We start from the raw sequence: 26239 nt of genomic DNA, 5'->3' as shown, positions 1-26239 counted from the left end.
GAAGTAAATTGAAGACTGAATTGAATTTTTCTGTAGTTCATCAAGCGGCTAAGAAGTAGTTTTCATGGACGAATTATTGAAGCCTTGACGGACACCCCTTGAAGTTGCAAAAGTAGATGACAGTTCGCCATAAGCCCTGACTCGACTAGTAGTGTTGGAGTAAAGAGCCTTCACAAGGTTTATGTACTTCTGAGGTACGCCTTTCAATGACAGACACTGCCACAGAATCTCGCGGTCTACCGAGTCAAATGCTGCTTTTAAGTCAAGAAAGACCACCATTGTCGGACGTCGATAAGTATGCCTGTGTTCTAGAACATGACGAATGGTAAATATGTGGTCGATGCAGCCACGACCAGGTCTGAAGCCAGCTTGGTTCTCTCGTGTTTGCAGTTCACGAGTCTTAGTAAGGCGTCTGATAATTATCGAGGCTAGTATTTTAGATACTATATTTGTTAAACTAATCCCTCTGTGGTTGTCACAGGATGATTTTGACCCTTTCTTATATATTGGGACGATAAGTGATTGTGACCAGTCAGATGGAATAACGTCTGACTTCCAGATCTTGGCTAAAATATTAGTCAACCTAATCGCTAAAATTGGACTACCATCCTTAAAGACTTCTGGAGCCAATCCACTTGGACCAGCTGCCCTTCCTCGTTTCAGATTAACTATAGCCTTTTGAACTTCTGCTAGAGTTGGGAGGCCTACTTCAATGTTCCATTCACACTGTCTGGGAATGGAGGGTAGTTGTAGAGTAGCTGAAGGCCAGCTGAACTGTTCTCTGAAATGTTCCGCCCATCGTTCTAGACGTCTGGACTGAGAGCAGATGAGGGTGTCGTCTTTTTCCGAAATAGTCTTACCTACACTTGACTTATTAATTCCAGTTTCTTTTATTAGTCTGTAGAACTGTCTTGTGTTCCCTATAATCGCCGCCTTTTCCATCTCTTTTGCTTTCGTTGCCCACCACTGCTCACGGTCGTTACTTAGACTTTTGATTAACCTAGATCTAATTTGTTTACGCTCTTCATTGTGTTCAGAACCTGATGGGATGAGTTTACGAGAATCCATCAGTGTGATAGACTTTGAAGAAATCCACTGGTTCTTTGTAACCCTATGGTTTAAGTCACTAATAGATGTCACTGCTGTTTCCACAGCTGTTTGTATAGCTGTCCAAGCAACATCTGGGTCAACCTCGTTTTCAGAAGTACCTAATTGTGACCTCAGTTGTTCCTGGAACCTACTTTTGGTTTTCTCGTTACTCAATTCAGTTCTAATGGGTCTTTTCACTGTGGCTTTTTTGCGTCCGGTGAGACGCAAGCAGATGCGTGCCCGTATTAGGGCGTGGTCAGAGTCGAAGCAGGTACTCCATAATGAGCGACAGTCTTCTATCGACCCTCTCCAACGATGACTGGTGGCAATATGGTCTATTTGAGTCCATCGTTGGTTTGGTGTAGGGGGTCGCCATGTTAGACGATGTCTCTCCTTATGCTTAAAATTTGTGTTTGCTAAAAATAAACGATTGTCTGAGCACAGTTGCAGCAGACGATCACCATTATCTGTTCGCTGTGTCGGAATACTAAAATATCCACCTAAATGCCTGTCTGTTTGGTTTAAACTACCTATCTGAGCATTAAAGTCACCCCCTATGAGTACTATGTCTGAGCGTTTAGCTTTCTGAAGAAGTTCGGAAAGCTTTCTGTAAAATTCATCTTTCACTTCATCTGAGCTGCAGTCAGTGCGGTTATCACTTCCCGGTTGCCCACACCGTGGAAGGGTTGTTCTGGAGGTACCTGAAAAGGAAATTGGATTAGAGGTGGTTTTAGTTACCTGAGAGCGTGGCCGCAGTGCACAAGGGACAACTGCTTGAGGTCGGTCACACACGACCTTTTTATGGGTGATTTTAGTGTTAGCTCCGTACTTGTTGAGACCTTACCGCCGGAGACGGATATCCGTGGGATAAGGCGAGGTGTGCACTTTTAGGGTCGAACTTTTCTAACCCCACCCCTCCTTGTGGGAAGGCAGCATCGCTGTCATGCTGGTTGTCTGAAGGAAACACCTTACTGCTGTCACACCTCTGTACAGTCAGCAGTACGACTTCGCCTTCGGACCTTGGGTTTGTTGCTTTTAGTCTTGCCGCTCTTCAACCGACCTGTCTGACATGGTAGGACCTTGAAGAACAGTTGTTCCATCCAGTATAGCTCGGTTGCTTCATCACGATAGGCAAGCCCGACCACCACGTTAAGGTAGCAACAACGGTCGGGTAAACTAAGCAATGAATTAAGCAATAACGAATGACATTTTCAAAACTAACGATTGTATTTTTCAGTGAAATCAATCCAAGGAGTAACTAGTAGGTTTAGTTAACGCAGACCCTTATAATCATTTGTAAACCTATAACGAAAGATATCCGAATTAGCAATAATAAAAAGGAATATATACATGCAGTGGTACAACTTTAGTTCGTATACCATTTAGTCAACGTTTACATTTATACAACAAGCATTGTAAACTTACCGTCTAGACCATGAACACAAATTATAAGATGTACATCACCATTGAATACAGGTGCTTCTGAAAAATATGGATATGGTGCAGCGAGTTTAACAAAATCACTATAAACATAACCTTGAAAATGTGGTGCAATTTGTCGTTTAACAAGTTCTTTAAAACGTAAAAATTCCATTACACCAGGTGATAATATATCAACAAGTGAGTGAGATTTTTTAATATCTAAATGGATACCATTTAATGTATTTCGATAATTATCATTTTGTTCTTTGGATGATAACGAAGATGTAAAAGTTAAAGAATTTGTTTTTTTAATTCGTTTTTGATTAGTAAGTGAATGTGTTGAAAGTTCGCAACTCTTAGAAGTCTACAGTAAGAAAAACGAAAAATTTAAAAAAGAATTATGTAGAAATGTCCAGGACAGTATTATAAATGTTAAATATTAGAGATAGTATATTAAAGACGCAGTTTTGACTTAATGGGATCATTATGTAACTGGAATATCAGGTACAAACTTATAACCCCAGCACTAAAATACATGGTTTGTGTGACGATTTGTGATCCTGCACAGGTGCCTTGACGCAGTAGATCAGAGATAACCAACTTTGAAAAAATACATCTCAGCTTACTTCAAGGGTTCCCATTGTCAGAGATGAGACCCTAAAAGTATGGAGTTAACTTATTTGAAATTAGTCAGGAAACGGTCGTGTATAAACGGCCTTCGCAATGCGTTCACGATTCCATGTTTTCTAAACAACTTTTAACTCAGATTCATTTTAGCTAAGTGTAAACTGTTAAAATGACTTAATTTACTTTCCAAATTTTGTATGTAAATATAATGATGTATTAGAGTCAGACCCCATTTAGATTTGATTAAAAATAATATAGATTGAATACTCAGTAAATCTAATTGCGTAATTTTTTATATATTGTATAGGGGGTAGGATTGTCATTCAATAACTAATCACAGATAAAGATAGATAGGAAATTCAGAACCTAAGAGGCGTGTATAATTAAATTTCACCGTATTAAAATAAATGAATTTGTTTTATAAACTATGGGGAAAGAAATCGATTAATGATGTTCTGACTACATTATTTCATTATCCATACTAAAAGATATATGTTCAAACTGTGGCGTTTTAAATAAAATTCACTTTGTTTACTATTTTATTCAGAAATAAACGCGATAAACATTAAGAAATAAAAATGAACTTCTTGTTATTTATTATACATGATTCATCAGTCAACTACTTCAAACGATTGAAATGTTACACAAATATAAAATATGTATCATATGATTTGATCGGTAGTAAGCACTACAGAACGACATGATAATAGCTACTAATAATAAACGATTAATTAGAGAGCGAAAATCTAACCTCAGTAATAGTGATAAGGGTTCGAGTCCCGCTGAGGGAAGCATGGATTACTTCACAGCATTGAGGATATGCTTTGTTGACAAACGAGGTCTAACAGTGAAACACAGATCCAGAGAGCTTCCATTTGATTGCCTTTAACTATTTAACATTGCAAAGTTGAAATATATCGTAGCAATTATATATATTCAGTGCAAACAATATCTTAGACTGTGAAGCATGTTGACAAAGATTCAAGCCCCACTTCGGGCTTGGAAGTATGTCTTGCCGATGAATTTGCAAAGTAGAACGTGACCTAGGTTTATAATTTTCGGCAAATTAGCTCCAACCATCAAACAAAAATTTTACATTATGAAAATGATAACCGAATGTACATCAATTTACAGACGTGAGCACACTGATACAAAATGAAGGCAATAATTAAAACCAGATATAGTAATATTTTTTTGATTGAGATCATGAATGGATCGGTGTTAGATCACCATTTAAAACCTGGAAACACTGGGTTGGAATCCCGCGCACGAGATCGTGGATGAGCACTGCCGAGTACCATACTAGGATGAAGCGGCCGTCCAGTGCTTCCAGGTTTTCAATAGTTGTCTAACATCGATCTATTTATGATATCAATCAAAAACTCGACAATCTCCACAACCCCATACAGAGTAGTAATAGTTAATCTAAAAACGTTATTAGGTGAATTAATAATTAACTAATATATATATAGAGTAAAACAAAGAAAAAAAACACAAGAAAACAGATGATTGATTTGCAATGATCTAATTAGTTATTTTACGAAATGAAAAAAATGACTGTTTGCAAAATACTTACAGCATAGTTAATAGTTGTAGCTTTTTTTGGAAGTATGTCACCACAACTGTCTAAATCGATGGTGTTCAACATTTCTAGAACACTAAGTTTCGGTGAATTTTTATTCGATAATTCTTCATCACTACTCAATAAATTGGAAACCTGATAACCGCATTCTTTCAATCGGTTATCATGTTCCGATGATAATAATTCTGTAGGTAATAATGGTAAACATTTATTACAATGTAATGATGAATGCGAAGAATCGGAATTACTAGATAAACGTTGTTTATTATTACAGTTGTCAATAGTTGCTTCAGTTGTAGCAAAAGGGCCATTCAGATGATTTACTTTTCTTTCTTGATCATACTGACAAGATGTTATACTTGTGGGAAAGTCACGTAATTCGGTAATAATTTGTTGATTTAATCTATTCGCTTGATTGCTTCCAATAGTTAGCGATTTCGGTCGTTGATATTTACCATTATTATAATAATTATTATTACTGTTATTATTATTGTGAGTAGTGATAGTGGACCGCTTCTTATCATTACTATCGGTATAAGTTACACTCACTAAATGATCTTTAGACGTTTTTAAACTATTTGCTTGTTGCCTATAGTGATTACGACAACCAGTAGTATTCCGTTGATTAGGCCAACAATGAGATAGAAAACTATAACCGTTCATACTCTGTTGTTGCATACCATCCACTAAATCAATATTAGAAAATGATGGTGTCAATGAAGATGGTATATCCAAAATGAATTCATCCTTAGTTGATAAAATGGTACTTGATTTAGTTAGACGTTTTTTTGATTCAAACGAAGAATAAGGAATAGATGCATTTGAAATCATTGTAAAAGAATCATTTATTGACAATGGGTGATAATTTATTGTTTTAAATTCATTTTCTAAAATACTAAGGTGTAAATCTGAACAACTGCTTAAATAGGCTAAACTAGAAACAAACAAATAATAAAAAACATCAATAAACTGAACAAACGATATAAATTTATCGAAATAAAATAAAGCTTAATAATAATGCCAGTTTGAAGACTACTTATACATATTAAGAGTGTACGCCCTAAATTTATTTAATCTAAGACAAACAAATAGATAAAGGGACTTTAGAAAATGAACAAACATTTCTAAGCTTAAAGTTAATAACAATAATGATTGACATGAAAAGAAAGATGAACAAAATTATGCTTTGTCGAACATAAATGAGGAATTATACAGACAGAGTATATGTGTCTGGTAAATAAACATTAAGAGAAACTGAAATGATATTGTTTGTAGTAAAGTATGAAACTTATCTATTTTTTGTGTTGTTTTGTCAACAACGCCATATATATATATATATATATATACGATACATTTTTATTGACAAAATCTAATAAATAATAACTTGGTTGTTTAGATGAGTTCAATGATCTTATTGAATAAATGTGCAGTGTGATTAGATTATATTTATATATTCATATGCCTTTTATCATAAGCTTTAATTTGACCTATTGACTACTATTATACAATATACTATTCTTAACTTATTTCCAAATCTATTAGTTACAGTCTCTCATACTTACAGACATTTTTAGTTTGATCTTGTATAGTTGTTATTTTTTTAATTTATGGTGTGATACTGTCTGGTTTGCTTGTATATAAACTATGTATGTCTGAAACATATTAATCATACAGTGGAGGCTAAGATTGTGTTCTAGACTCAAACGGATAGGGCTAGGTGAGAAAAACCAATAAGGACTCAGAGTTGACTCTAGGCTACTAATGCTGGTTGGCGTGTCATTGGTTTCGCACAGGGACAAGGTCACAGAAGTTGGTATTCTGATCTGCAATTTTGTCAAGTGATATTTGATAGGGCATAGGATATAACAGAAGCTTTATTTGTAATAGTAGTTCACAATGTAAAATAATTTTTTTGTTTTTATGAAGACTTTTGAATCGGTTATATCGATGCTTTACAAAATCAGGATTAGGGAGGTTGTTGAGTTTTATTGAGATCATGAGTCGACCTCAGTTATATAATTATTGAAAATCTAGAAGCAACTACTTCATCCTAGAAGTAAGAATTCATTACTTCGTAATTGACACTTGAACCCAGAACCTTCGGGAAAACCCATAACTTTTAGACCGCTGGGCTGAAGTAAAACAATGAAATCATTTCACGATACTAAGCAACTACCTTCGGTTGTCTCCAGTGGGTAACTTCCTCATACTTGACACGGTTGAGCTACTTTAGTCACGGCTTTTCAATAGAATTTTCCTTAAAGATAGTCATTAGTGAGACGATGAAAATTGTTTAAATGAAGTTTTCGAGATTCCTGAATTTTATCGAGACCACTTGTACACTATTGGCATACAGTATGGTGGTTTGGGGGTTATTCATTTGCCCTCAAGGCCGAATGTTTTGGGTACGATTCCCGATCAGGTGGTCACGGAAGCGGACTGCTAAGGAGTTTCATACTAGGAAGAAACGGCTAGTCAGTGCACAGTTTTGGGTAAGAAAGTAGCATTATTAGCCCTCACACTTAAATTTTGGCTTATACTCAAGCATCTCGTGAATGAGTTAACTTGAAGAAAAAAAACTTGTTCAGATGTATAGAATAGACGTAATATTTTTTGATAAGATCATAATGCTGTTTGTTTAAGATAAAAACATTTACGTAATAAGTTATGCAGTTTAACCAAGTTACTTCAACACTAACATGTCAAACAACTAAAATCAAATATCAAAGATTTCATGAACATTAAGCATGAAATTTAAGATACACCTGATATCTGCAAAGTTGGCATCAATACGTACTTACTAGTCTTTTATACATATCTTATGTAAAGCCACTGGTTGTTAATCAAATTATTGAATGAAAACTAAAACTAGTGGGTTATCCGACTCGTCCTTGTTCATTTTCGAGTCGCCAATTGATAATATGCATCTGTCAAAGTAACATTTGAAGTAGTCAACATCTCAAGAATGCACAGTTTATTAGTGTTTCACTTCCATAGCATTTAGTCAGTCACACGCGAGGGAGGACCTGTTTTAAGTTTAGATATCACAGAGTAGAAGTAGAAGTAGTATAAAAAATACTAATCACAGACACTGTTTCGCGAAGAAAACATGAATTCATGGGATAAAATAATGAAAGACAGTTTTGGAACTCAGGACCTAGAGGAAGACAATGAGTGGATGTATCTGCGTCATTGTGATCGAGGGCGTCTACGATTACATACTGTTAGGCTGAGAATATCCTCGATCTTTGAAAGCCATGTTTTATAGTCATACAGTAAGACACAAAAAACTGCTACGTAGTATACTCTTCCTTTAGTTGGTAGACAGCTTACAATAAATGAGACACATGGTGAGAAAAGCTTACTTAGATTTTGGGATCTCAGCCCAGATTTCGTCGGATGCTAACCCATCAGGGTTAATGAGACTGTCATATATAATTTCAGGAAAATCTATTTTTAATAAGCTAAAGTACCAGCACATTCTTCACCGGTATAACACCGAACGATTGTAGCATCCGACTACAGTATAAATAGCAACCAGCCTCAGCAAACATACAATATTGAATTTCGGCTTAATAGTATTATAGTTGTTGTAAAATTCAAAGATTTCCAGCTCTCTTCTACTTCAATATCAAACAGATAGTTCTAAATTAGTAGAAAAATCAGTCCAATGGGCTCTTCATTGTAACTCCTACGATCTCAATCAATGAATCGAGTGGATTCTTTTAAAAGATAATCCATACTGGGATAATATGCCCAAAGTTGATAAGAATATTTTGTATTAAGCTGATGGATTATTTTACATTTTGTTTTGTTTTTTACAAGTTGAGTTACATCATATTCTTAGATGAATTTATAGAGCATTGACAAATTACAAAAATTGATTTAATTGAAAACTTACTTTTCTAGTCGTTAATATTAAGTCTTTAACCAGTGTAAACACATTCAATAATGATAGAAATTCTAAACATTAACATCCTATTATAAACTGAATAAATTAAAGAAAATAAATAAGAAGATGGAATGAACTTACTCTGCAGTATAAGTTTTTAATTGATTACAGTGTAATTTTCTAGGATATAGAAAACAACAGAGGTAAAGTATGACTAAAGATATTAACATGTAAACAAACTATCATAGTGCACTGTAAGGAATAAAAAAAAACCCAGAAAACTTTATTTCTGACATGAATGGTATTTTTGTGGGTAGTATTAGTTACAGATTGATTCCAGTTGTGTTGCCACTGGGAACAAGATGACATTAGACATATGTCTTATTCTAGCATGGAACTCTTCAACAGTGTGCCCATGACTCAAACAAGAATGGAACACCAGATCTTCAGGACTCGTAGCGAATGATTAACAATTAGAATCAGTCGGTTCGATGGTGTGATTTCAAATTCATTCAGTCTTGCGGTATAATGCAACGATAATCTAATCTAACTGTTTCCCCCAAGACATGTTTGAACTTCATCAGTCATGACTTCTCGATAAAACTAATGGGTTTGTTGAGGTAGATTGACAGGTTTTTACGATTTAATTCTTCTCAGAGTGTATTACATTGAGTAACATTTTATTTTTAATGCTAGTTTGACGTTAAACAGCACTTTTAATACTTATATTTTGGGGCAATTGGTCAGTGGATGTACAGAGCACACAATGTTCAACTAATTGGTTGCGGGATGCGACCACATTATTCCACTTCAGGTGGTTGAAGATAGTCAACAGGATGATTTGAGATAATCTTAAATAACTCGATGTCCAAAAGTGCCATGTACCGAGACACTTATAGGTAAGAACATCTTGACAAAAAACAAAGGAAGGAATCTGTGGGGGGGAGACAGTAAAGGTTATTAATTTGTTTTGGAGTGCAGGTGCATCCAGCTGACAAGTTCCACACATAAGATGAAATCCATGTCACGCATTCCTTGGGCTAGCTACAATTCTTCCATTTCGAAAAGAAATTGCGACAAAATGGTTACGTTTTATTTATTTGAACACAAATATTGGTACAAAGAGGCATGGAATACATATGCGCCACACCAGTCACTTGATTTGTGTGTGGGCTGTGATACTGTCTGGGTGCCTAGACCGAAGCCATATGGCCACAACTAGAGCCTTCGATCTAAAGATCTGATCCAAAAGGCAGTGAAGCAACGTCAGGAGATGCAGTCCAATAGTAGCAAGTGACCAACAATTAGTCCATACTTCATTTGTTCTCTCAGAATCCTGGAGTCCATGTGCACCATTGATTTATAACCAGGTTTTTCCAACTCCCCTAGGTGGGTCCTCCGTGTCCACCAGCCCGGTTAAAGCACCGGACATGCGCTTTTCCTCCTTTCAATCTCGTAAAGAAAAACCCTGCTGCGAGAAGGCAGTGGCTGTATACGCGTGGCTATCTGAGAGCATTTGGAGAGGGAGAGCGGACTCTCCTGTCTTCAGCCATGTCAGGGCATTCGGGGGCAAAATGGTTATATTGGGGGAATTCACACAAGATAAATCAATGCCAACAAAGACTGGTCAAAATGCAGTTATAAATATCAATAACGAGAAAAATGAAATTCTGAATAATAGTAATAGTAATAGTAATAATAATAATAATAATAATAATAATAATAATAATAATATAAACAAGGTATTTGAATGTTTCAAAACAGAGTTGTTCGTGAATTTCTTTGAAATAAGGTGTTTTTGATGTAAAAATGTATGAATATGAAATCAACATACCTAGCAGCAAACATATGATTTCTTTTGAGACTTCGAACTTTTACTCGCCTTCGAGATTTACTCCAGGAAAATTGATCTACTGATGAAATATTTGTAAGACATCCTTCTGAAACTACTCTTGGAATCATACATGAAAGTGGAATATTCGGTAGGGAAATAGAACTGCTGCCAATATTAGTTTTGTAGAGATGATTACACGGCAATAGGGAATCTGTTTCTTTAGATATGTGTTCAGATGGTACACATCCACCGGGTGGTTTTATTGGAGGTATTTTTAAAGTACCTAATGCAATAACTTCATGAGATTTATTATGATTGGACAACTTTGAATTGATGTAATTTGGTGACGTTAATGAATTCGAATTCAAAATTTTGCTGTCTTTATTTTTTGGTGAACATTGAAACAATAGTGTATCGTTCAGTTCACTTGAAATATTCAACATAGATAAAGATGTGGATTTTGATGAATTATTATTTATATTGATCGTTTCTAAATTAGTACATTTTACTTGAGGTGATTTCAGTGATAAATTGTAAAGGGAACGAGAACGCATGCTAAAAATTAAAATAAATAATATTAGTGTCATGAGCTTGCTGAGATTGTTGGGTTATATAGTTTACTAATTGACCTGACTTAGACAACCAGTAAAAACTTAGTAGCTATTGATTTATAGTATGGGACACTCCAAAAATGCTCATATATGACTCCATGAGAGGGATCCGACCAAGGAATTTCCGGTCTCACAATAATGAGAAGTAGCAACCAGTAGTTTCTAACTATGCCGAGTGCGAGGTAATTTACCCGAAAATTTTGTTCGAAGATGGTTGCGAGATATCGTGAATTGAAGCTAGAAATGCAAACCATTGGATGCTTACTGAGTAGTCTAAAGGTTAATTGAATACTGGAACTGAACAGCAGTTCAGTACTATCTGATTTTCAGTGGTTGTTTATTGAAAGTCAGTTGTTCGAGAATGTAAACTATGAAAATAAATAATACGTTTGATGTTGAAGAAAGATTGAAAATCAATAAAATGTGTTTGTAACATGGTATACAATTTGGGGATTGATAATCTCTCAGCAATATAAATCCCGCAATGCATAAGCTTCTTTAATACGAGAAATATTCAATATGTGTATTAGGATCAAAATATGACGACAAAATGTACTTATTTGAGAATAGAAGTTTAGGAGATAAATTACAACTCTACTTGGCGTGGTTATTGATGTCATATTTATTTAATTCTTTTGTGGCGACCGAAGTGTATTGTGACTGTTAATTTAAGTGATTAAACATGACGTGGATTGCATTGATGATACCCTAGATGATTGGAGGTTGTCGAGAGGAAACATTAGGCTTAGGTCTTGGCAACAAGGAGTATGTACAATTTTTCGGGAGTTAATAACTTTAGTCTGAGTGATTCGTTAAATAACCTACAATTGATGGGATATCCAAATTGATATGATATTTTCATTGAATTAAGCAGACAAATCGCGACGTTAAAAATGAAAGTAGACAGAATGATTGATTAACTGACTGACTATGTCTTAATAGTTTTATTTTCTCGAATGGACATCAGTCAACAATCAAAGCAAAGAAGATCTAGAAATTTTCTATGAACTTAATAGGAACACTGGAAATAATTATCATCTTTAGTATAGAAAATCATTGAAACAAATGTCGAATTTTACATTTTAATTTGATGGAATATTTCATGAATAAAAGATTATGGAGTAAAAAAACAAACAAAACATTATTCTACTTACTCTCGAATAGCCAGACCACCGATAGGACGTAGGCCAGTAGAAGAATATGAACAATGATTTATATCGGAATAAATATTGAAAGAGGATTCAGTCAATCTACGTCGATTATCAGATAAGCCAGAATATTGATTCCTTATATCGTCGTTCTCTGCTGGTTGAATAGAACGGTAACCAACTAATTTAACTTTTGAGTTATTACTATTTAAATGTGATAGAACATTAGATTCACGTGACTTGTCAAAATAATGAAATTTCCGACTATGGTTACTAGGTAAGTGAAATTTGCGTTTAGATTGTGGGGTTGTCATATTGTTAACTGTAGTAAGAAATGGTTTAAAAATTGGTCTAGTTCTTACATGAATTTGTTGTAATGATGGCGATGATGATAAGAGATTAGGGCTTGAATGAGAAAAATTTTGAAGTTGATAGTTTGAAAGAGGATTGGGTACACTTGATGAATATATATAGTTTGATATAGGTGTAGATTCTTTTTTATTAACTGTAAATAAGAAGTTTAAAGTGATTTATTTTGTCAGTACAGATTAAGTGTCACTATAGGAATGAATTAGTTCTGATATATAATACAGGCATAAAATAGGTAATTTAATTTACTATGAGGAGGCATGAAAAATTTGCGATGCTTATAAAATGATCGACGTTTTTAAGCATATGATCAGCTGGCCTACTAATGAGATTGGATTTTCACGTGGCTAACAGACATTTTTCATTCTAACAGACAATTTAATTCCTTTTTTTATTATGTACTCATCTAAATGACCTGTTTACGAACTCTTATCTATATATTATTTTTTATATAAGTGATTGCCAGTATGTTTGTATGACCACCGAATTGTATCAATCTTGTTGATTGCATTCGTTTCTATAACCTATGTAATTTATATCTATTTAATTCAGTTTAATTTTATTCGGTTCAATTTATATCCGATTAGATCAGATTATTGTTAATCCCATTTAAATGGCAGTATAGTTTAATCACTATTTATTAGTGTTCTGATTACAATTGGAAAAATTGTTGGTTAATTCGAATACAATACATATTCATTTCTAATTCAGGCTTATTCTAATCGCAGTCATAAAACCATTGTTTGGACGTCTATTTGATTTGTAGAATACACATTTAATACTGTCCCAACTCACATTTCTCTCCTACTAATCATACGCTCGCGATTACCGTTGAAATACATATTTACTATATAGTTTAAAATTATTATAGCGGTGGGGGTGCTGTTTATGAAAATGAAAGGATGAAAAGCGAATGTCCGGCGCTTCAACTGGGTTAGTAGATATGGAGGATCCACCGAGGAGAGTTGGAAAACCCTAATTACAAACCAATGGTGCACATGGACTCCAGGATCCTGAGGAGACAAATGATGTATGAACCTATTGTTGGTCACCGACTACTATGGGACTGCTTCATTGCCTTACGGATTAGAACTGTAGGTCAAAGGATTGGGGTGTGTTCCTTTAAGAAAACCACCCGCATCGGTTCAAGCGCTCGGACAGTATCTCAGCCCTCACACGGATGGAATGATTTGTGTGGTGAACATATATTTGGTGCCTCCTTGTACCAATGTTTATGTATTTGAACAGATAACAAATAATAACTATCATGAATTTTAAAAAAGTATCATGAGAAAGCACAAAAGTCAATTTATTCGAAAATTATTTGATCTAACGCGATACGGTACATTTAAAAAAGACCAATAGCATTCATTTACGTTAAGTTACGATGATTACATTTATTTGAGTTAACGAATTAACACATTGTTTGGTAAGCGTTTGATTTCTGTAAAGTTAAAGCGATAGTCAACTTTGGCTAACAGTAATTTAATCTAGTTATAATGGATGACAATGAAAGGACGAGATCAATGTGCAAAGGTTCACTCTATCCGACTTTATGTCTGTAAAACATGAGCTTTAAAGGGCGGTGAGTAGAACGTCTCTGTCAGTGGCTATGTACGCGTGGTCATATGAAAGCATTTCGAGAGCGAGAGATGACTCTCTTAACTCTTGGTCGTACCAGAGAATTTGGGTAGGATGAATCTAATTTTGGATAACTCTGCTGAATGCTGTTTCAGACACTTGTAGATTTTAAGTTATATACAAAATGTATCAACCAACAAAGCTATTGTTTTATTCTTTTACCCCTTTGTTTTCATTGACACCCCAGTTTCACACATTTTTTGCATAACTAGACGAAATACCTGATGTAAAAGTGGGATCAACAGAATAAAGAAATTTACAATAAAAACAAAATGGTTACTCAGATAAATCAATTGAAAGCTTAGTCTTAAACTTGTAATGTCCTCAAACACCCAGCAAAAAAAAACACACCTACATATAAATTTTAAAAAGTATAGACCACTATTTAGTACTGAAGAATACTTGGTATAGAAGAGGTAGAGTCTAAGTGTAGTCTCTGTAAAATAAAATGGAAATGATAGTAGTGCATAAAACTTGATTGTATCTCCTTAAACTGTTTAGCAAACAAATTATGCATTACATGTGTGGGTTAGGGATACTACATGTCTAACAAGAGGCAGTTAAAATGCAGCTTAATTGTGTTAGTTAGTGATAGAAACTCAAGTGATAAAACCATTATATCAACATTACAATAATTTATAAAATAATTCTAAAGTAACAGGAGGTTTATTGTTTTTCTTCTAATGAAACAGAAAACAACCTTTTCATTAAATCCTAATAGTCTAAATGATTACAACAAATGAAGTGGAAAAAATTTGGCGAACTATACTATGGGAATTAAATGAAATTGTAAATATGAGTTACCAGATACTCACTTATTGCTTAAAAAGTGGATGTGATTGTCGCGAGGAACGCAAGTCTTTGTTTTATTCTCTGGAGGAATAGTGTGTGTGTACTGATATTAACTCTACTTCTACGATGTAGCACCACAAATACGCACGAACTTTTCTAATATCTCTTTAGCTAGTTTTGTACAATAACGAAACAACCATTTAATATTCCTTAATTTCCAATTATTATCTAGTTAAATTCAGTGCCTATGACGGAAGCTAATTTGAAACTACAATGTAACTAAGTGGTGGTTAGGGTGTTCGACATCTGGCCACTAAGTCATAGCCTCGAACCCAACTTTATTCACTTCAGTTTGGAGAAACATGTATCATCATTAGCTGTAACAATAAGGAGTTCAGCTGAGGAGACCAGTTCGTTCAACAATTATATTAAACAGTCGGATATGTAGATAACAAATCAAATATACAAAACGGTCCGAAAAAAAAAATTAACACTTCCCCTTTACAAAAACAAGTCTACAAAAACCAATAAAACCTAAACTAAAGGAAGGCGTTGCCAAAAAATAAGACGGAAAAGGGTATTTTTGCATTCACAACGTCATAAGTAATATCAGTACTATGGGAAATCAAAGATTATGTAAATCATTTGTTTGTTGTATATGTATATTAAGATGCTATTTATCACTGTAGTAAACAAAATGTGTTAGGATATCATTGGAGCTACCATGACAACAGCACGTAAACATAACATAGGCAACGCTTGTTAAAACGAAAAAAAAACTCCAAAACCCTTAGGAACCATGTTCAAGTTATAGTCATTGAAACGTTTTTATAGAACAAGTACATAACCCAAAAAATGGTTATTTGGCTGGAGCTTATGTTGAACCATGAGTTAAATCAGTCATGTCAAACAGTTTCCATATTTTTCTTTTTTACCTAGTATCGTTATACATGCTTCAAAAGTTAATATTTGTTTGATTCAACTTCTTTTACTTTAACATCCACAGATTGATTTACGGTGAGACATATTTAAATAGCTGAAGAAACACAGCCCTTTGAACACCTTAAGCAACAAGAGAAATTCTCAGGATGAGTTATTTATTTCTCCAAGGCTGGCCTCGGCCGATGTGCAGTTTGACGGTGAGGAGTAACATAGTTGCTCAGGCTGACTAACTAACTTATCCATAGAGTTCTATTCTTAACATTTGATTATAAGTAAAGAGGTCAGTTAGCCCTAGTTTAGAAGAGATGTCTTTCTGTTTACAAAAGTATGCACATTAGTTGATTGACATAACAATACTCGTTTGGATTCAGTTGGAAGTTACATAATTTATGTAAGCGCTAGATGATACCACTCGACCGTCCGGACTAAATTAGATAGACAGGGGTTTGAACGTGGGGATTAAACGAAGATGACGTTTAGTGTTTTAACCATTCAGTCATTATTAAACTTGAAAATGGTGAAAAATACATAGTGAAGGTAGAAAAGACACAAAATGAAGAAAAATATTAAATTCATTTACCCGGTATTGTGTCACATCTAGATAAATCAGTTGACTTATTTCTAGTTGCAGTCTTTGATAATACTCCTACTCCCACTACATCTTCTTCCATATAAATACCGGACTCATTATCATCTGAACGAGTTTTTATTGGTGTAAATGCATCATCATCAATGGTAGATGGGGATTTATGAGTTGACAATAACTCCATTGAAGTATATTTTGTTTTTGGTGGATTGGTTGTATATGTTGCATTATTATTATTACCATTAATTGGTTGAGATAAATTCAATGATTTTGTCTTATTATTATTATTGTTATTATTATTATGTGGTAAAAAGATGTCTTCGAAGATAATCGGTAGATTAGTAACATCACCGTCTAACTCACGACAGGTAACTGGTAAAGTTGGAAGTTTTTGAAAATAAACTGATTGGCGAACATCATTAGCAAGTGATTCATGTCCTACAACACTGAAATATGAAAATTTCTTAGAAAAATCTTTAAGCATCAAAATAACTTGAAGTTTTTATAAAAATAATGTAAAAATCAAACAACATAATAGAAAATTTCCAAGTGATGTTTAAACTCAATCAGGCATAAACAGTGTAGAACATAGCACATATATGGGCAACGATTCAACTTGTCACACTTCATCACGATACCGAAATTAAATTATCAAGACAAATACTAAGGAATTCAAAGTGGTAACAGTATCAATATTAATTGAACAATCAAATGTGAGGAAAAAGAATGAAATCGTGGAATGAAAAAAAGTATAAGAAAATTCTAAAACTCTAATTTTCAAGAAAAGAACAAACAGAGTGGATAGATCTGTGTTGTACCAACCAAATCAGAGCTTAGTCACTACTTAACATATTTAAATGAGCAAACAAATGTCTTATATTTGCGCGAAACAGCTATCTAGTGCACCCTGGTTTTCAGATATTGTTTAGCTAAAGTCAGTCCGAGTTGTATACTATTTCACTTAGTTGTAAGCAGTTTCTAACATAAACTGATAATAACGAGAATTACTGTCGAAAATCAAAGGAACTGTAAGTCATTGATTTTGGACTTCATTGCTATAGAACACACTATGCTAGGTATAAAAGATGGCTAAAGATCTTAGGCTCAATTCAATATGAAATGATGTACCATACCTTACAATCTTTGATTTTGAACATAAGGGTGGTATTCCGTCAGAAAACTAAGTAAATTCCAATAGGTAGCTGCCCTGTCTACAAATATTAGTTCAATTAGAATATGTTCCCTCTATCGAGTGTACACGAAAATCGCAACCAAATATTTAAACACATAAACATTGGTACAAGGAGGCACCAAATATATGTTCACCACACAAATCATTCCATCCGTGTGAGGGCTGAGATACTGTCCGAGCGCTTGAACCGATGCGGGTGGTTTTCTTAAAGGAACACACCCCAATCCTTTGACCTACAGTTCTAATCCGTAAGGCAATGAAGCAGTCCCATAGTAGTCGGTGACCAACAATAGGTTCATACATCATTTGTCTCCTCAGGATCCTGGAGTCCATGTGCACCATTGGTTTGTAATTAGGGTTTTTCAACTCTCCTCGGTGGATCCTCCATATCTACTAACCCAGTTGAAGCGCCGGACATTCACTTTTCGTCTTTTAATTTTCGTATGAGACTTATCATTAGTGTGTGTTAGCATGTCGTTGTGACCATTAGTTCAGCTTGTTCGTTTAACATAAGATTATTTGAAATGTATTAAGCTAATACACTAGCAATACTTTACATTTCAGTTTAATTATATAATGGTTGCAAAGTGGTCAGTAATGCAAATGATATGAAGGACAAGAAGTAAGTCTAGTATTAGAGTTTAAATCTCATTGGTTAGTAGACAGTGGTCTGAAAAACTATGTTACAATTACTTTTAAGAGTGCACCATATTTCTGAAGGAGGAATGGCTTTTTTTAATGGTCGGTTGTTTCGTAGTTTGATATCTCATTTGTTTAGAAGTTTTAAGTCAGTAATTCGATGTTTTCGAGTGGCGGTTACTCAGTCACATTACATATACATTACAGGTGACTGATTGCATACTGACAAGTAAAGTGTTTTCTATTCTGACATTTGATTCATATCAATATTAGTTAAATAAATTTAAGTCATGTGAATAAATCATAATTTCAGTTGAACGTGTTCTAAATGCACTTTAACGAGTGAAATACAATTACAACGTTGTTATTATAAAGTACTGAAGTCGTCTAGCTTGCACTAATGGAGATGTCACAATTTGAAGTGAAATGTACATGTACGTGATGAATTGCTCAGTTAGGTGGAGTTTGCTTAAAACAAGACTGTATAACAATGAATTATTTTGTAGATACATATTAACCTATTCATCTTTGAAATACACGGTTTAAATGGAAGTTCACGGTACTAGCATATCGTCCATACCTAAATAACAACGTAAGGGTAATATTTTGTGACTTAACGACTGCGAGCAGACTGTTTGTAACGATTGATTTACAGCTCCATTAAAACTATACAAATTGTGAAAAAAAGTAAGGTCTACTACATAAATGATGTAAAATTAGCTTTATAAAGACAAATATTATTTGTTACCTTGAGTCATAAATAGCTAGTAAATTGACAAGTGATAACTCTTGACAGAAAAATGCCTCAGCCAATCGTTTCATCTAAATTATTTTTCAAAAGTGAAAAAAAAGAAAGATACGTAATACAAGGCATGAAATCTCATGACAACATTGAAATTCCTATTGGCGATCTACAGTTAAAATAAATCGTATTCTTAAGAAGTACCTGATAATAAACTGGTATTGTTTTTTGGTCCTAACCAATCAGTAATGTTAGTCAATTAAAATAAACTAAACAAGCAGTTGACTACATTGTAATTTTTAATTTGCGAAAGCTAATACGAATGAAAAGCAGGCTGAAGTTTCCTTCAAGATTAAGGGTTTAATTTTAGTATTTGGGAAGAGGGTCGATTTGACTACTATGTACAACTTAAAAGTGAGAATTAAGGATTTCATACGTTTGAAACTATCAATTTTGACGTTTTAAAATATACACTACACTGTTTCTAACTCATTGTTATCGTCGATCACATCAAACAGAACGAAGTGCATTATCCAGTAAGTGCTAGACAGCCAAGAGCACAACAAATTCAGCGATAAAAATTAACGTGACTTACACGAATTTGATGAAACCTTCGACGTAAAAAAGCAGCCAACTTGGATTGTAAGGTGACAGATTTACATAGTTGTTTAAATAGAACAGTATTTTGAGACGAGAGACGAGCAATATCAAATGAAATTTGATTCGCTAAATCATCATCTGTTTCTAGGCTCTGTAAAAACAGAAGAATAAGAACTTGACTTCAAGAGAAAATTTGTGAAAGTGGAGTGAGAACTATCAATGAATTGAGACTTTTAGTTGAAGCTATTATATGTGTGGTAGAATTTATTAGTATACAACACCGACAGTAAAACGGAACTTAGAATAATTTTGTTCACTAAATCGTCACTTAAGTTGTACGGTTACAAACTGAAATACAACATAATTGGTAATATTTTGAAGATATTCACCACGACGAACTGATATCTGTTAGTGAACTAATGAAAACAAGGGTCACTCAGAAGCCATTCACATTGATTCGAAATAAGGACACGAATTTGGGAGTCGGCTGGTCATCATCATTAGGGCACAGATTCAGGAGTCCACTGTTGAAATTTTTACCTTTAGTCAAACTGTTGTACGAAGTAACTCTCACCCAATGGTGATTTAATATCCTGCTGTTACGTATTGGGAATCAGTCGACAGGAAAACCTGGAATCAGGTTTCAAGACAGCTGGCAGTCAGTCAGTCAGTAACAACGTAGAACTTCGTAAGTACGTACGTATTATTGAAGCTAATATTTTAGCCTGATTTTCTCTAGTCTGCTCTTCGCGAGGTTTAGTTAGGCGTCGAAGTATTATTGAAGCTAATACTTTAGAAACTGTGTTAGTCAAACTGATTCCTCTGTGATTGTCACAAGAGGACTTTTGTCCTTTCTTATAGACTGGCACAATCAGTGATTGAGACCAGTCAGATGGGATTTCGTTCGGTCCGCAAATTCTACCTAAGACCTCAGTCAATCCCACTGCTAATACTGAACCACCATCTTTAAAAACCTCAGGAGTAAACCTGTCAGGGCCTGCTGCTCTTCCTTGCTTCAGATTTCCTATAGATCTTTCAATTTCGTAAAGAGTTGGAGGACTTATATTAACTTGCCATTCAGGTAGACTGGTGATCGTGGGAAACGGAAGTGTGGCCGAAGGCCAGTTGAACTGATCCCTAAAGTGTTCTGCCCATCGATCCAATCTCCTGGATTAAGGGTGAATAATATGTCCATCTTTTTCTGAGTTAGTCTCGCCAACAGTTGTATTCCTAATACCGGTTTCCTTGGCAAGTCTGAACAGTTGTTGGAGAGACTAGAAATTGTGGACGAACCAATCAGATTTCGGATAACAGGTCTTGGATTAAGACGCGAATTTCATTTATTTGACTAAATAGCTTTTTGACATTTTAGCTGATGTAGGTTCGTGATGAAAAATATAAATCTAATTTCTAACCCTAACTATCAACTGTACATTATAATCCTTATTCTTCAAACTGGTTTATAACACTCATTTAGCCGTAGTAACTAGGTGGACATCCTTAAGGTCACCTTAATGTATCTCTAAGGTCGTCCGAAAATTATAGTCTCACCCAGTTGACTACTGTTACCTACTGCCACTGTCTTTTCCATCTCTCTTGGTTTTGCTACCCACCACCGTTCATGAGCATTAGGTAGCCTCCTTTCAGCCTGCGCTTAAGCTGACTCTGCTCTTCCTAATACTTAAAGTTAGTAACTGCTAGAAATGAGCGGTTATCTGAGCATAGCTGTAACAGAGCCACGACTCCCGAAGGTTCCATCCAGGTGTTTTTCCCCTTCTCCTAGTTTACCTACTTGAGCATTAAAGTCACCAGCCGCTATCACTACATCAGAACGCCTAGATTTTCGGAGGTCAGAAAGCTTTCTGTAAAACTCATCTTTTACATCATCTGAGCTGCAGTCAGTGGGAGAGTAGGCAGAGACGACGAAGAGGCAACGACGAGTGTCGCTATCTTTCCGAGTCCTCACTGTTCCGTTTAGTCGGACAGCGCACAAACGACTGTCTACTGGGATGCAGTCTAAGTGAGCTAGTTCTGCCCTAGAACTCAACGCCATACCCACACCAGCGAGGCCACGGGAAGCAGAATCAGGGCTTCCAGATATACGAAGCGTGAATCGAGATGGTACATCGTTTTAATATGGTGAGGTCAAATGAGTGACACTACTCGGATCCTGCATGCGCGTTTCGGAGACGCAGCACACATGGATGGCGCGAGATTCTTAAGTCATAACTAAGGAAGCCTGTTGTCCTATTTGTCACAGGCACAACGAACAGGTAATGGTGATCGTCTGTTGCAACTGTGCTCAGACAATCGTTTATTTTTAGCAAACACAAATTTTAAGCATAAGGAGAGACATCGTCTAACATGGCGACCCCTACACCAAACCAACGATGAACTCAAATAGACCATATTGCCATCAGTCATCGTTGGAGACGGTCGGTAGAAGATTATCGCTCATTCTGGAGTACCTGCTTCGACTCTGACCACGCCCTAATACGGGCACGCATCTGCTTGCGCCTCACCGGACGCAAAAAAGCCACAGTGAAAAGACCCATTAGAACTGAATTGAGTAACGAGAAAACCAAAAGTAGGTTCCAGGAACAACTGAGTCCACAATTAGGTACTTCTGAAAACGAGGCTGACCCAGATGTTGCTTGGAAAGTTATACAAACAGCTGTGGAAACAGCAGTGACATAAACCATAGTGACTTAAACCATAGGGTTACAAAGAACCAGTGGATTTCTTCAAGGTCTATCAGGCTCTGAACACGATGAAGAGCGCAAACGAATCAGATCTAGGTTAATCAAAAGTCTAAGTAACGACCGTGAGCAGTGGTGGGCAACGAAAGCAAAAGAGGTGGAAGAGGCGGCGATTATAGGGAACACAAGACAGTTCTACAGACTAATAAAAGAAACTGGAATTAATAAGTCAAGTGTAGGTAAGACTATTTCGGAAAAAGACGACACCCTCATCTGCTCTCAGTCCAGACGTCTAGAACGATGGGCGGAACATTTCAGAGAACAGTTCAGCTGGCCTTCAGCTACTCTACAACTACCCTCCATTCCCAGACAGTGTGAATGGAACATTGAAGTAGGTCCCCCAACTCTAGCAGAAGTTCAAAAGGCTATAGTTAATCTGAAACGAGGAAGGGCAGCTGGTCCAAGTGGATTGGCTCCAGAAGTCTTTAAGGATGGTAGTCCAATTTTAGCGATTAGGTTGACTAATATTTTAGCCAAGATCTGGAAGTCAGACGTTATTCCATCTGACTGGTCACAATCACTTATCGTCCCAATATATAAGAAAGGGTCAAAATCATCCTGTGACAACCACAGAGGGATTAGTTTAACAAATATAGTATCTAAAATACTAGCCTCGATAATTATCAGACGCCTTACTAAGACTCGTGAACTGCAAACACGAGAGAACCAAGCTGGCTTCAGACCTGGTCGTGGCTGCATCGACCACATATTTACCATTCGTCATGTTCTAGAACACAGGCATACTTATCGACGTCCGACAATGGTGGTCTTTCTTGACTTAAAAGCAGCATTTGACTCGGTAGACCGCGAGATTCTGTGGCAGTGTCTGTCATTGAAAGGCGTACCTCAGAAGTACATAAACCTTGTGAAGGCTCTTTACTCCAACACTACTAGTCGAGTCAGGGCTTATGGCGAACTGTCATCTACTTTTGCAACTTCAAGTGGTGTCCGTCAAGGCTGTCCACTTTCTCCATTTTTATTTACCTTCATCATAGACCTACTGATGGAAATAACGCTCTCGTCGATTGAATTTTCAGGAATTGATCTCCTACCGGGAGGTCCACTTATCGACTCAGAATACGCACATGACATAGTCCTGTTTGGTGAAGACGCTGATAAAATGCAGAGTCTTCTGGTAGCACTCAGCAACAATGACAGAATGTTTGGAATGCGCTTCTCTCCCTCTAAATACAAGTTGTTGCTTCATGACTGGTCTACGTCAACACCCGAACTAAGGATAGGGAGTGAAGTAGTTGAACACGTTGACAACTTCACTTATCTTGGAAGTCTGATCAGCCCTAATGGGTTGGTGTCTGATGAAATCTCTACACGGATTCGAAAAGCTCGTTTGGCTTTTGCCAGCTTACGTCACCTGTGGCGAAGGCGAGATATCTGTCTATCAATTAAAGGACGAGTATACTGCGCGGCAGTCCGTTCTGTTTTAATTTACGGCAGCGAAACATCGCCATTAAGAGTAGAAGACACTCGTAAGCTACTAGTATTTGACCACAAACGCCTTAGAAATATTGCTGGCGTCTGCTGGGATCACCGGGTAAGTAATAGCGAGGTTAGACGTAGGGTATTAGGGAAGGATGGTAAATCAGTTGATGAGGTTGTGAATCTTCATCGACTGATATGGTTGGGCCACGTGTTACGTATGCCTGAACACCGATTACCACGACGTGCAATGCTAACCGGTGTTCGAGATGGTTGGAAGAAAGTAAGTGGCGGCCAAACCAAAACGTGGCATCAGTGCTTGAAGTCACTAACTTCTAGTCTGAGCCATGTTGGTAGATGCAGACTACTTGGTTGGGGTCCGCGTGACTTTCGTAACCAATGGTTGGAGACTCTTGGTGACATGGCTCAGAATCGATCAAAATGGCGTAGGTGTATACACTCTCTGTCTTCTCTTAAACTAAGAGATTAAAATCGCTTAATATCTTTCTTTCTACGAACTAATTCTTTTTTCGTATACTATATCCTTATATGCAATCTTTCACCTATATATTACCACCTTTGACCTAACCACTCCTATGAATCCGGTGTTCATCTTGCTGTGCTAATGAGGTAAGACAACCTGGACCGATGCATATATGTGCCTGGTCCTACGTTGTAGCTGACTGACTGACTGACTATTTGTCACAGTGTTTGAACGTTGAAAGCTCCTACAAGTAGTTTAGAGTATGGTTTCAGGAGACCAGGAATAAAGTTCTGCGTTCTCGAATCGTTTGCACTACAGGTGCGATGTGATGAAGGGACGTGAGAAGGGTTATAAGGTGTGGGGAGGATTTGAATGTGACCGACTTGGTCTCGTGTGCTGTTACGGGTATGAGGGCTGATATCACTTTCCGGCTACCCACACCATGGAAGGGTATTTCTTGAGGAACCTGTAAAAGAAGTCGGATTAGTGTTGGTCTTGACGACCTGGGAGCGTGACCGCAGAGCCCGAGGGACAACTGCCTGAGGCCGGTCGCGCACAGCCTTTTCGTAGGGGAGTTTTTAACGTGTTAGCTCCGTTCTTCGAAAGGCTTTACCACCGGAGACGGGAATTCGTGAGGTGAGGTGGGGTGTGGCATTTTTGGGGTGGACCTTATCTAACCCTTTTCTTCCTTGTGAGAAGGCAGCGTCGCTGCAGTTTCTGGTTGTCCGAGGGAAACACCTTACTGCTGTCACACCCCTCTACAGTCAGCAGTACGACTTCGCCCTCAGATCTTGAGTTTCTGCTTTTAGTCTTACCTTTCTCCGACCGACCTGCCTGGCATGGTAGAACCTACAGGAACATATGTTCCAGCCAATATAATTCGGTTGGGTCATCACGATAGGGAAGCCCGACCATCACGTTAAGGCAGCAGCTACGGTCGTCAGCTGGCAATCGCTGGGAAAAAGTAACTGCAACTTTTAGTGAACTGATCGTAAAAATTCGTTGAGAACTAGCGAACTAGGCAAGTATAATATTGTTCATCATCTAGTGATAAATTTATTGTGTATATAGGTATAATTACTAAGGTTTGACTCGATAATTTAAATAAATTCAGTATTGGGTAAATTGTTAGAAGTAAAAACAATATATTCTTAATATCTCAATGAGTAGAAAAATTAAATTTTCTGATGTTTCTTGACTCAGTGTAAATCACTTCTAACAATTCGGTTGTTTATTCTCTGAAGAAGTGGTTTGCACTGAGTCACGAAACGTCTGAAAATTTAACTTTTTTACTGATTGGGATATTACAAATATATTATTTTTTATTTATAATCGTGTATATATTCAAACAACCTTTTCGAACTGGAGTGACAGCCAATATAATGTGTAAAATCGTGTTCTCTTAAAGCAGATGACAAGGACTTGCAACTCTTAATAACAGCTACTAAAACAGATAATTTAGAAACGGAATTTTATCTTAAATTGGTACCAAGGGACAAAGAGTTTTTCTTTGTCCTAGCTATCATTTAGATTTGTTGTCAACATATATTCTTGTACTTACATCTAAGACAAGATTAAAATACTTACATTACCACGACAGAAGTACTGCAACGTTAAACTTGAATATTAATATGTCCACAGTCACCTAATATAGACAGTCAACGGTTAATGTTTTTAAGGATTATTCAGCGACAACCAAATTAATGAAACTCACTTGAGCTATTTGTACAAGTGAATCCAATTTACTTTGAAAGTCAACAGGTTCTGTAATTTCAAAGAAAAATCAAGTTATTGACTAGACAAACACAATAAATAAAGATTTAAAATGTCAGCCCGTCAGTAAGTTATGAA

At 36.1% G+C, this 26239-nt stretch overlaps 1 protein-coding gene across 1 annotated transcript in view; it reads right to left on the bottom strand.

Moving 5' to 3' along the window:
• Positions 1–26239, bottom strand: part of MS3_00010308 (uncharacterized protein) — a gene marked incomplete at both ends in the record, with an annotated part of 53994 nt that overhangs the window by 8441 nt on the left and 19314 nt on the right. The window contains 9 exons of the mRNA XM_051218668.1: positions 2515–2875; positions 4715–5654; positions 8754–8792; positions 10447–11001; positions 12212–12710; positions 16530–16981; positions 19115–19188; positions 19704–19859; positions 26103–26152. Of these exons, the coding sequence (XP_051070500.1) occupies positions 2515–2875; positions 4715–5654; positions 8754–8792; positions 10447–11001; positions 12212–12710; positions 16530–16981; positions 19115–19188; positions 19704–19859; positions 26103–26152 (3126 nt within the window). The remainder of the gene's footprint in view (positions 1–2514; positions 2876–4714; positions 5655–8753; positions 8793–10446; positions 11002–12211; positions 12711–16529; positions 16982–19114; positions 19189–19703; positions 19860–26102; positions 26153–26239) is intronic.

The sequence above is a fragment of the Schistosoma haematobium genome, chromosome ZW (assembly GCF_000699445.3).
Source record: "Schistosoma haematobium chromosome ZW, whole genome shotgun sequence".
In the NCBI taxonomy this organism is placed as follows: Eukaryota; Metazoa; Platyhelminthes; class Trematoda; order Strigeidida; family Schistosomatidae; genus Schistosoma; species Schistosoma haematobium.
This window is presented reverse-complemented; position numbering and strand designations above follow the sequence as displayed.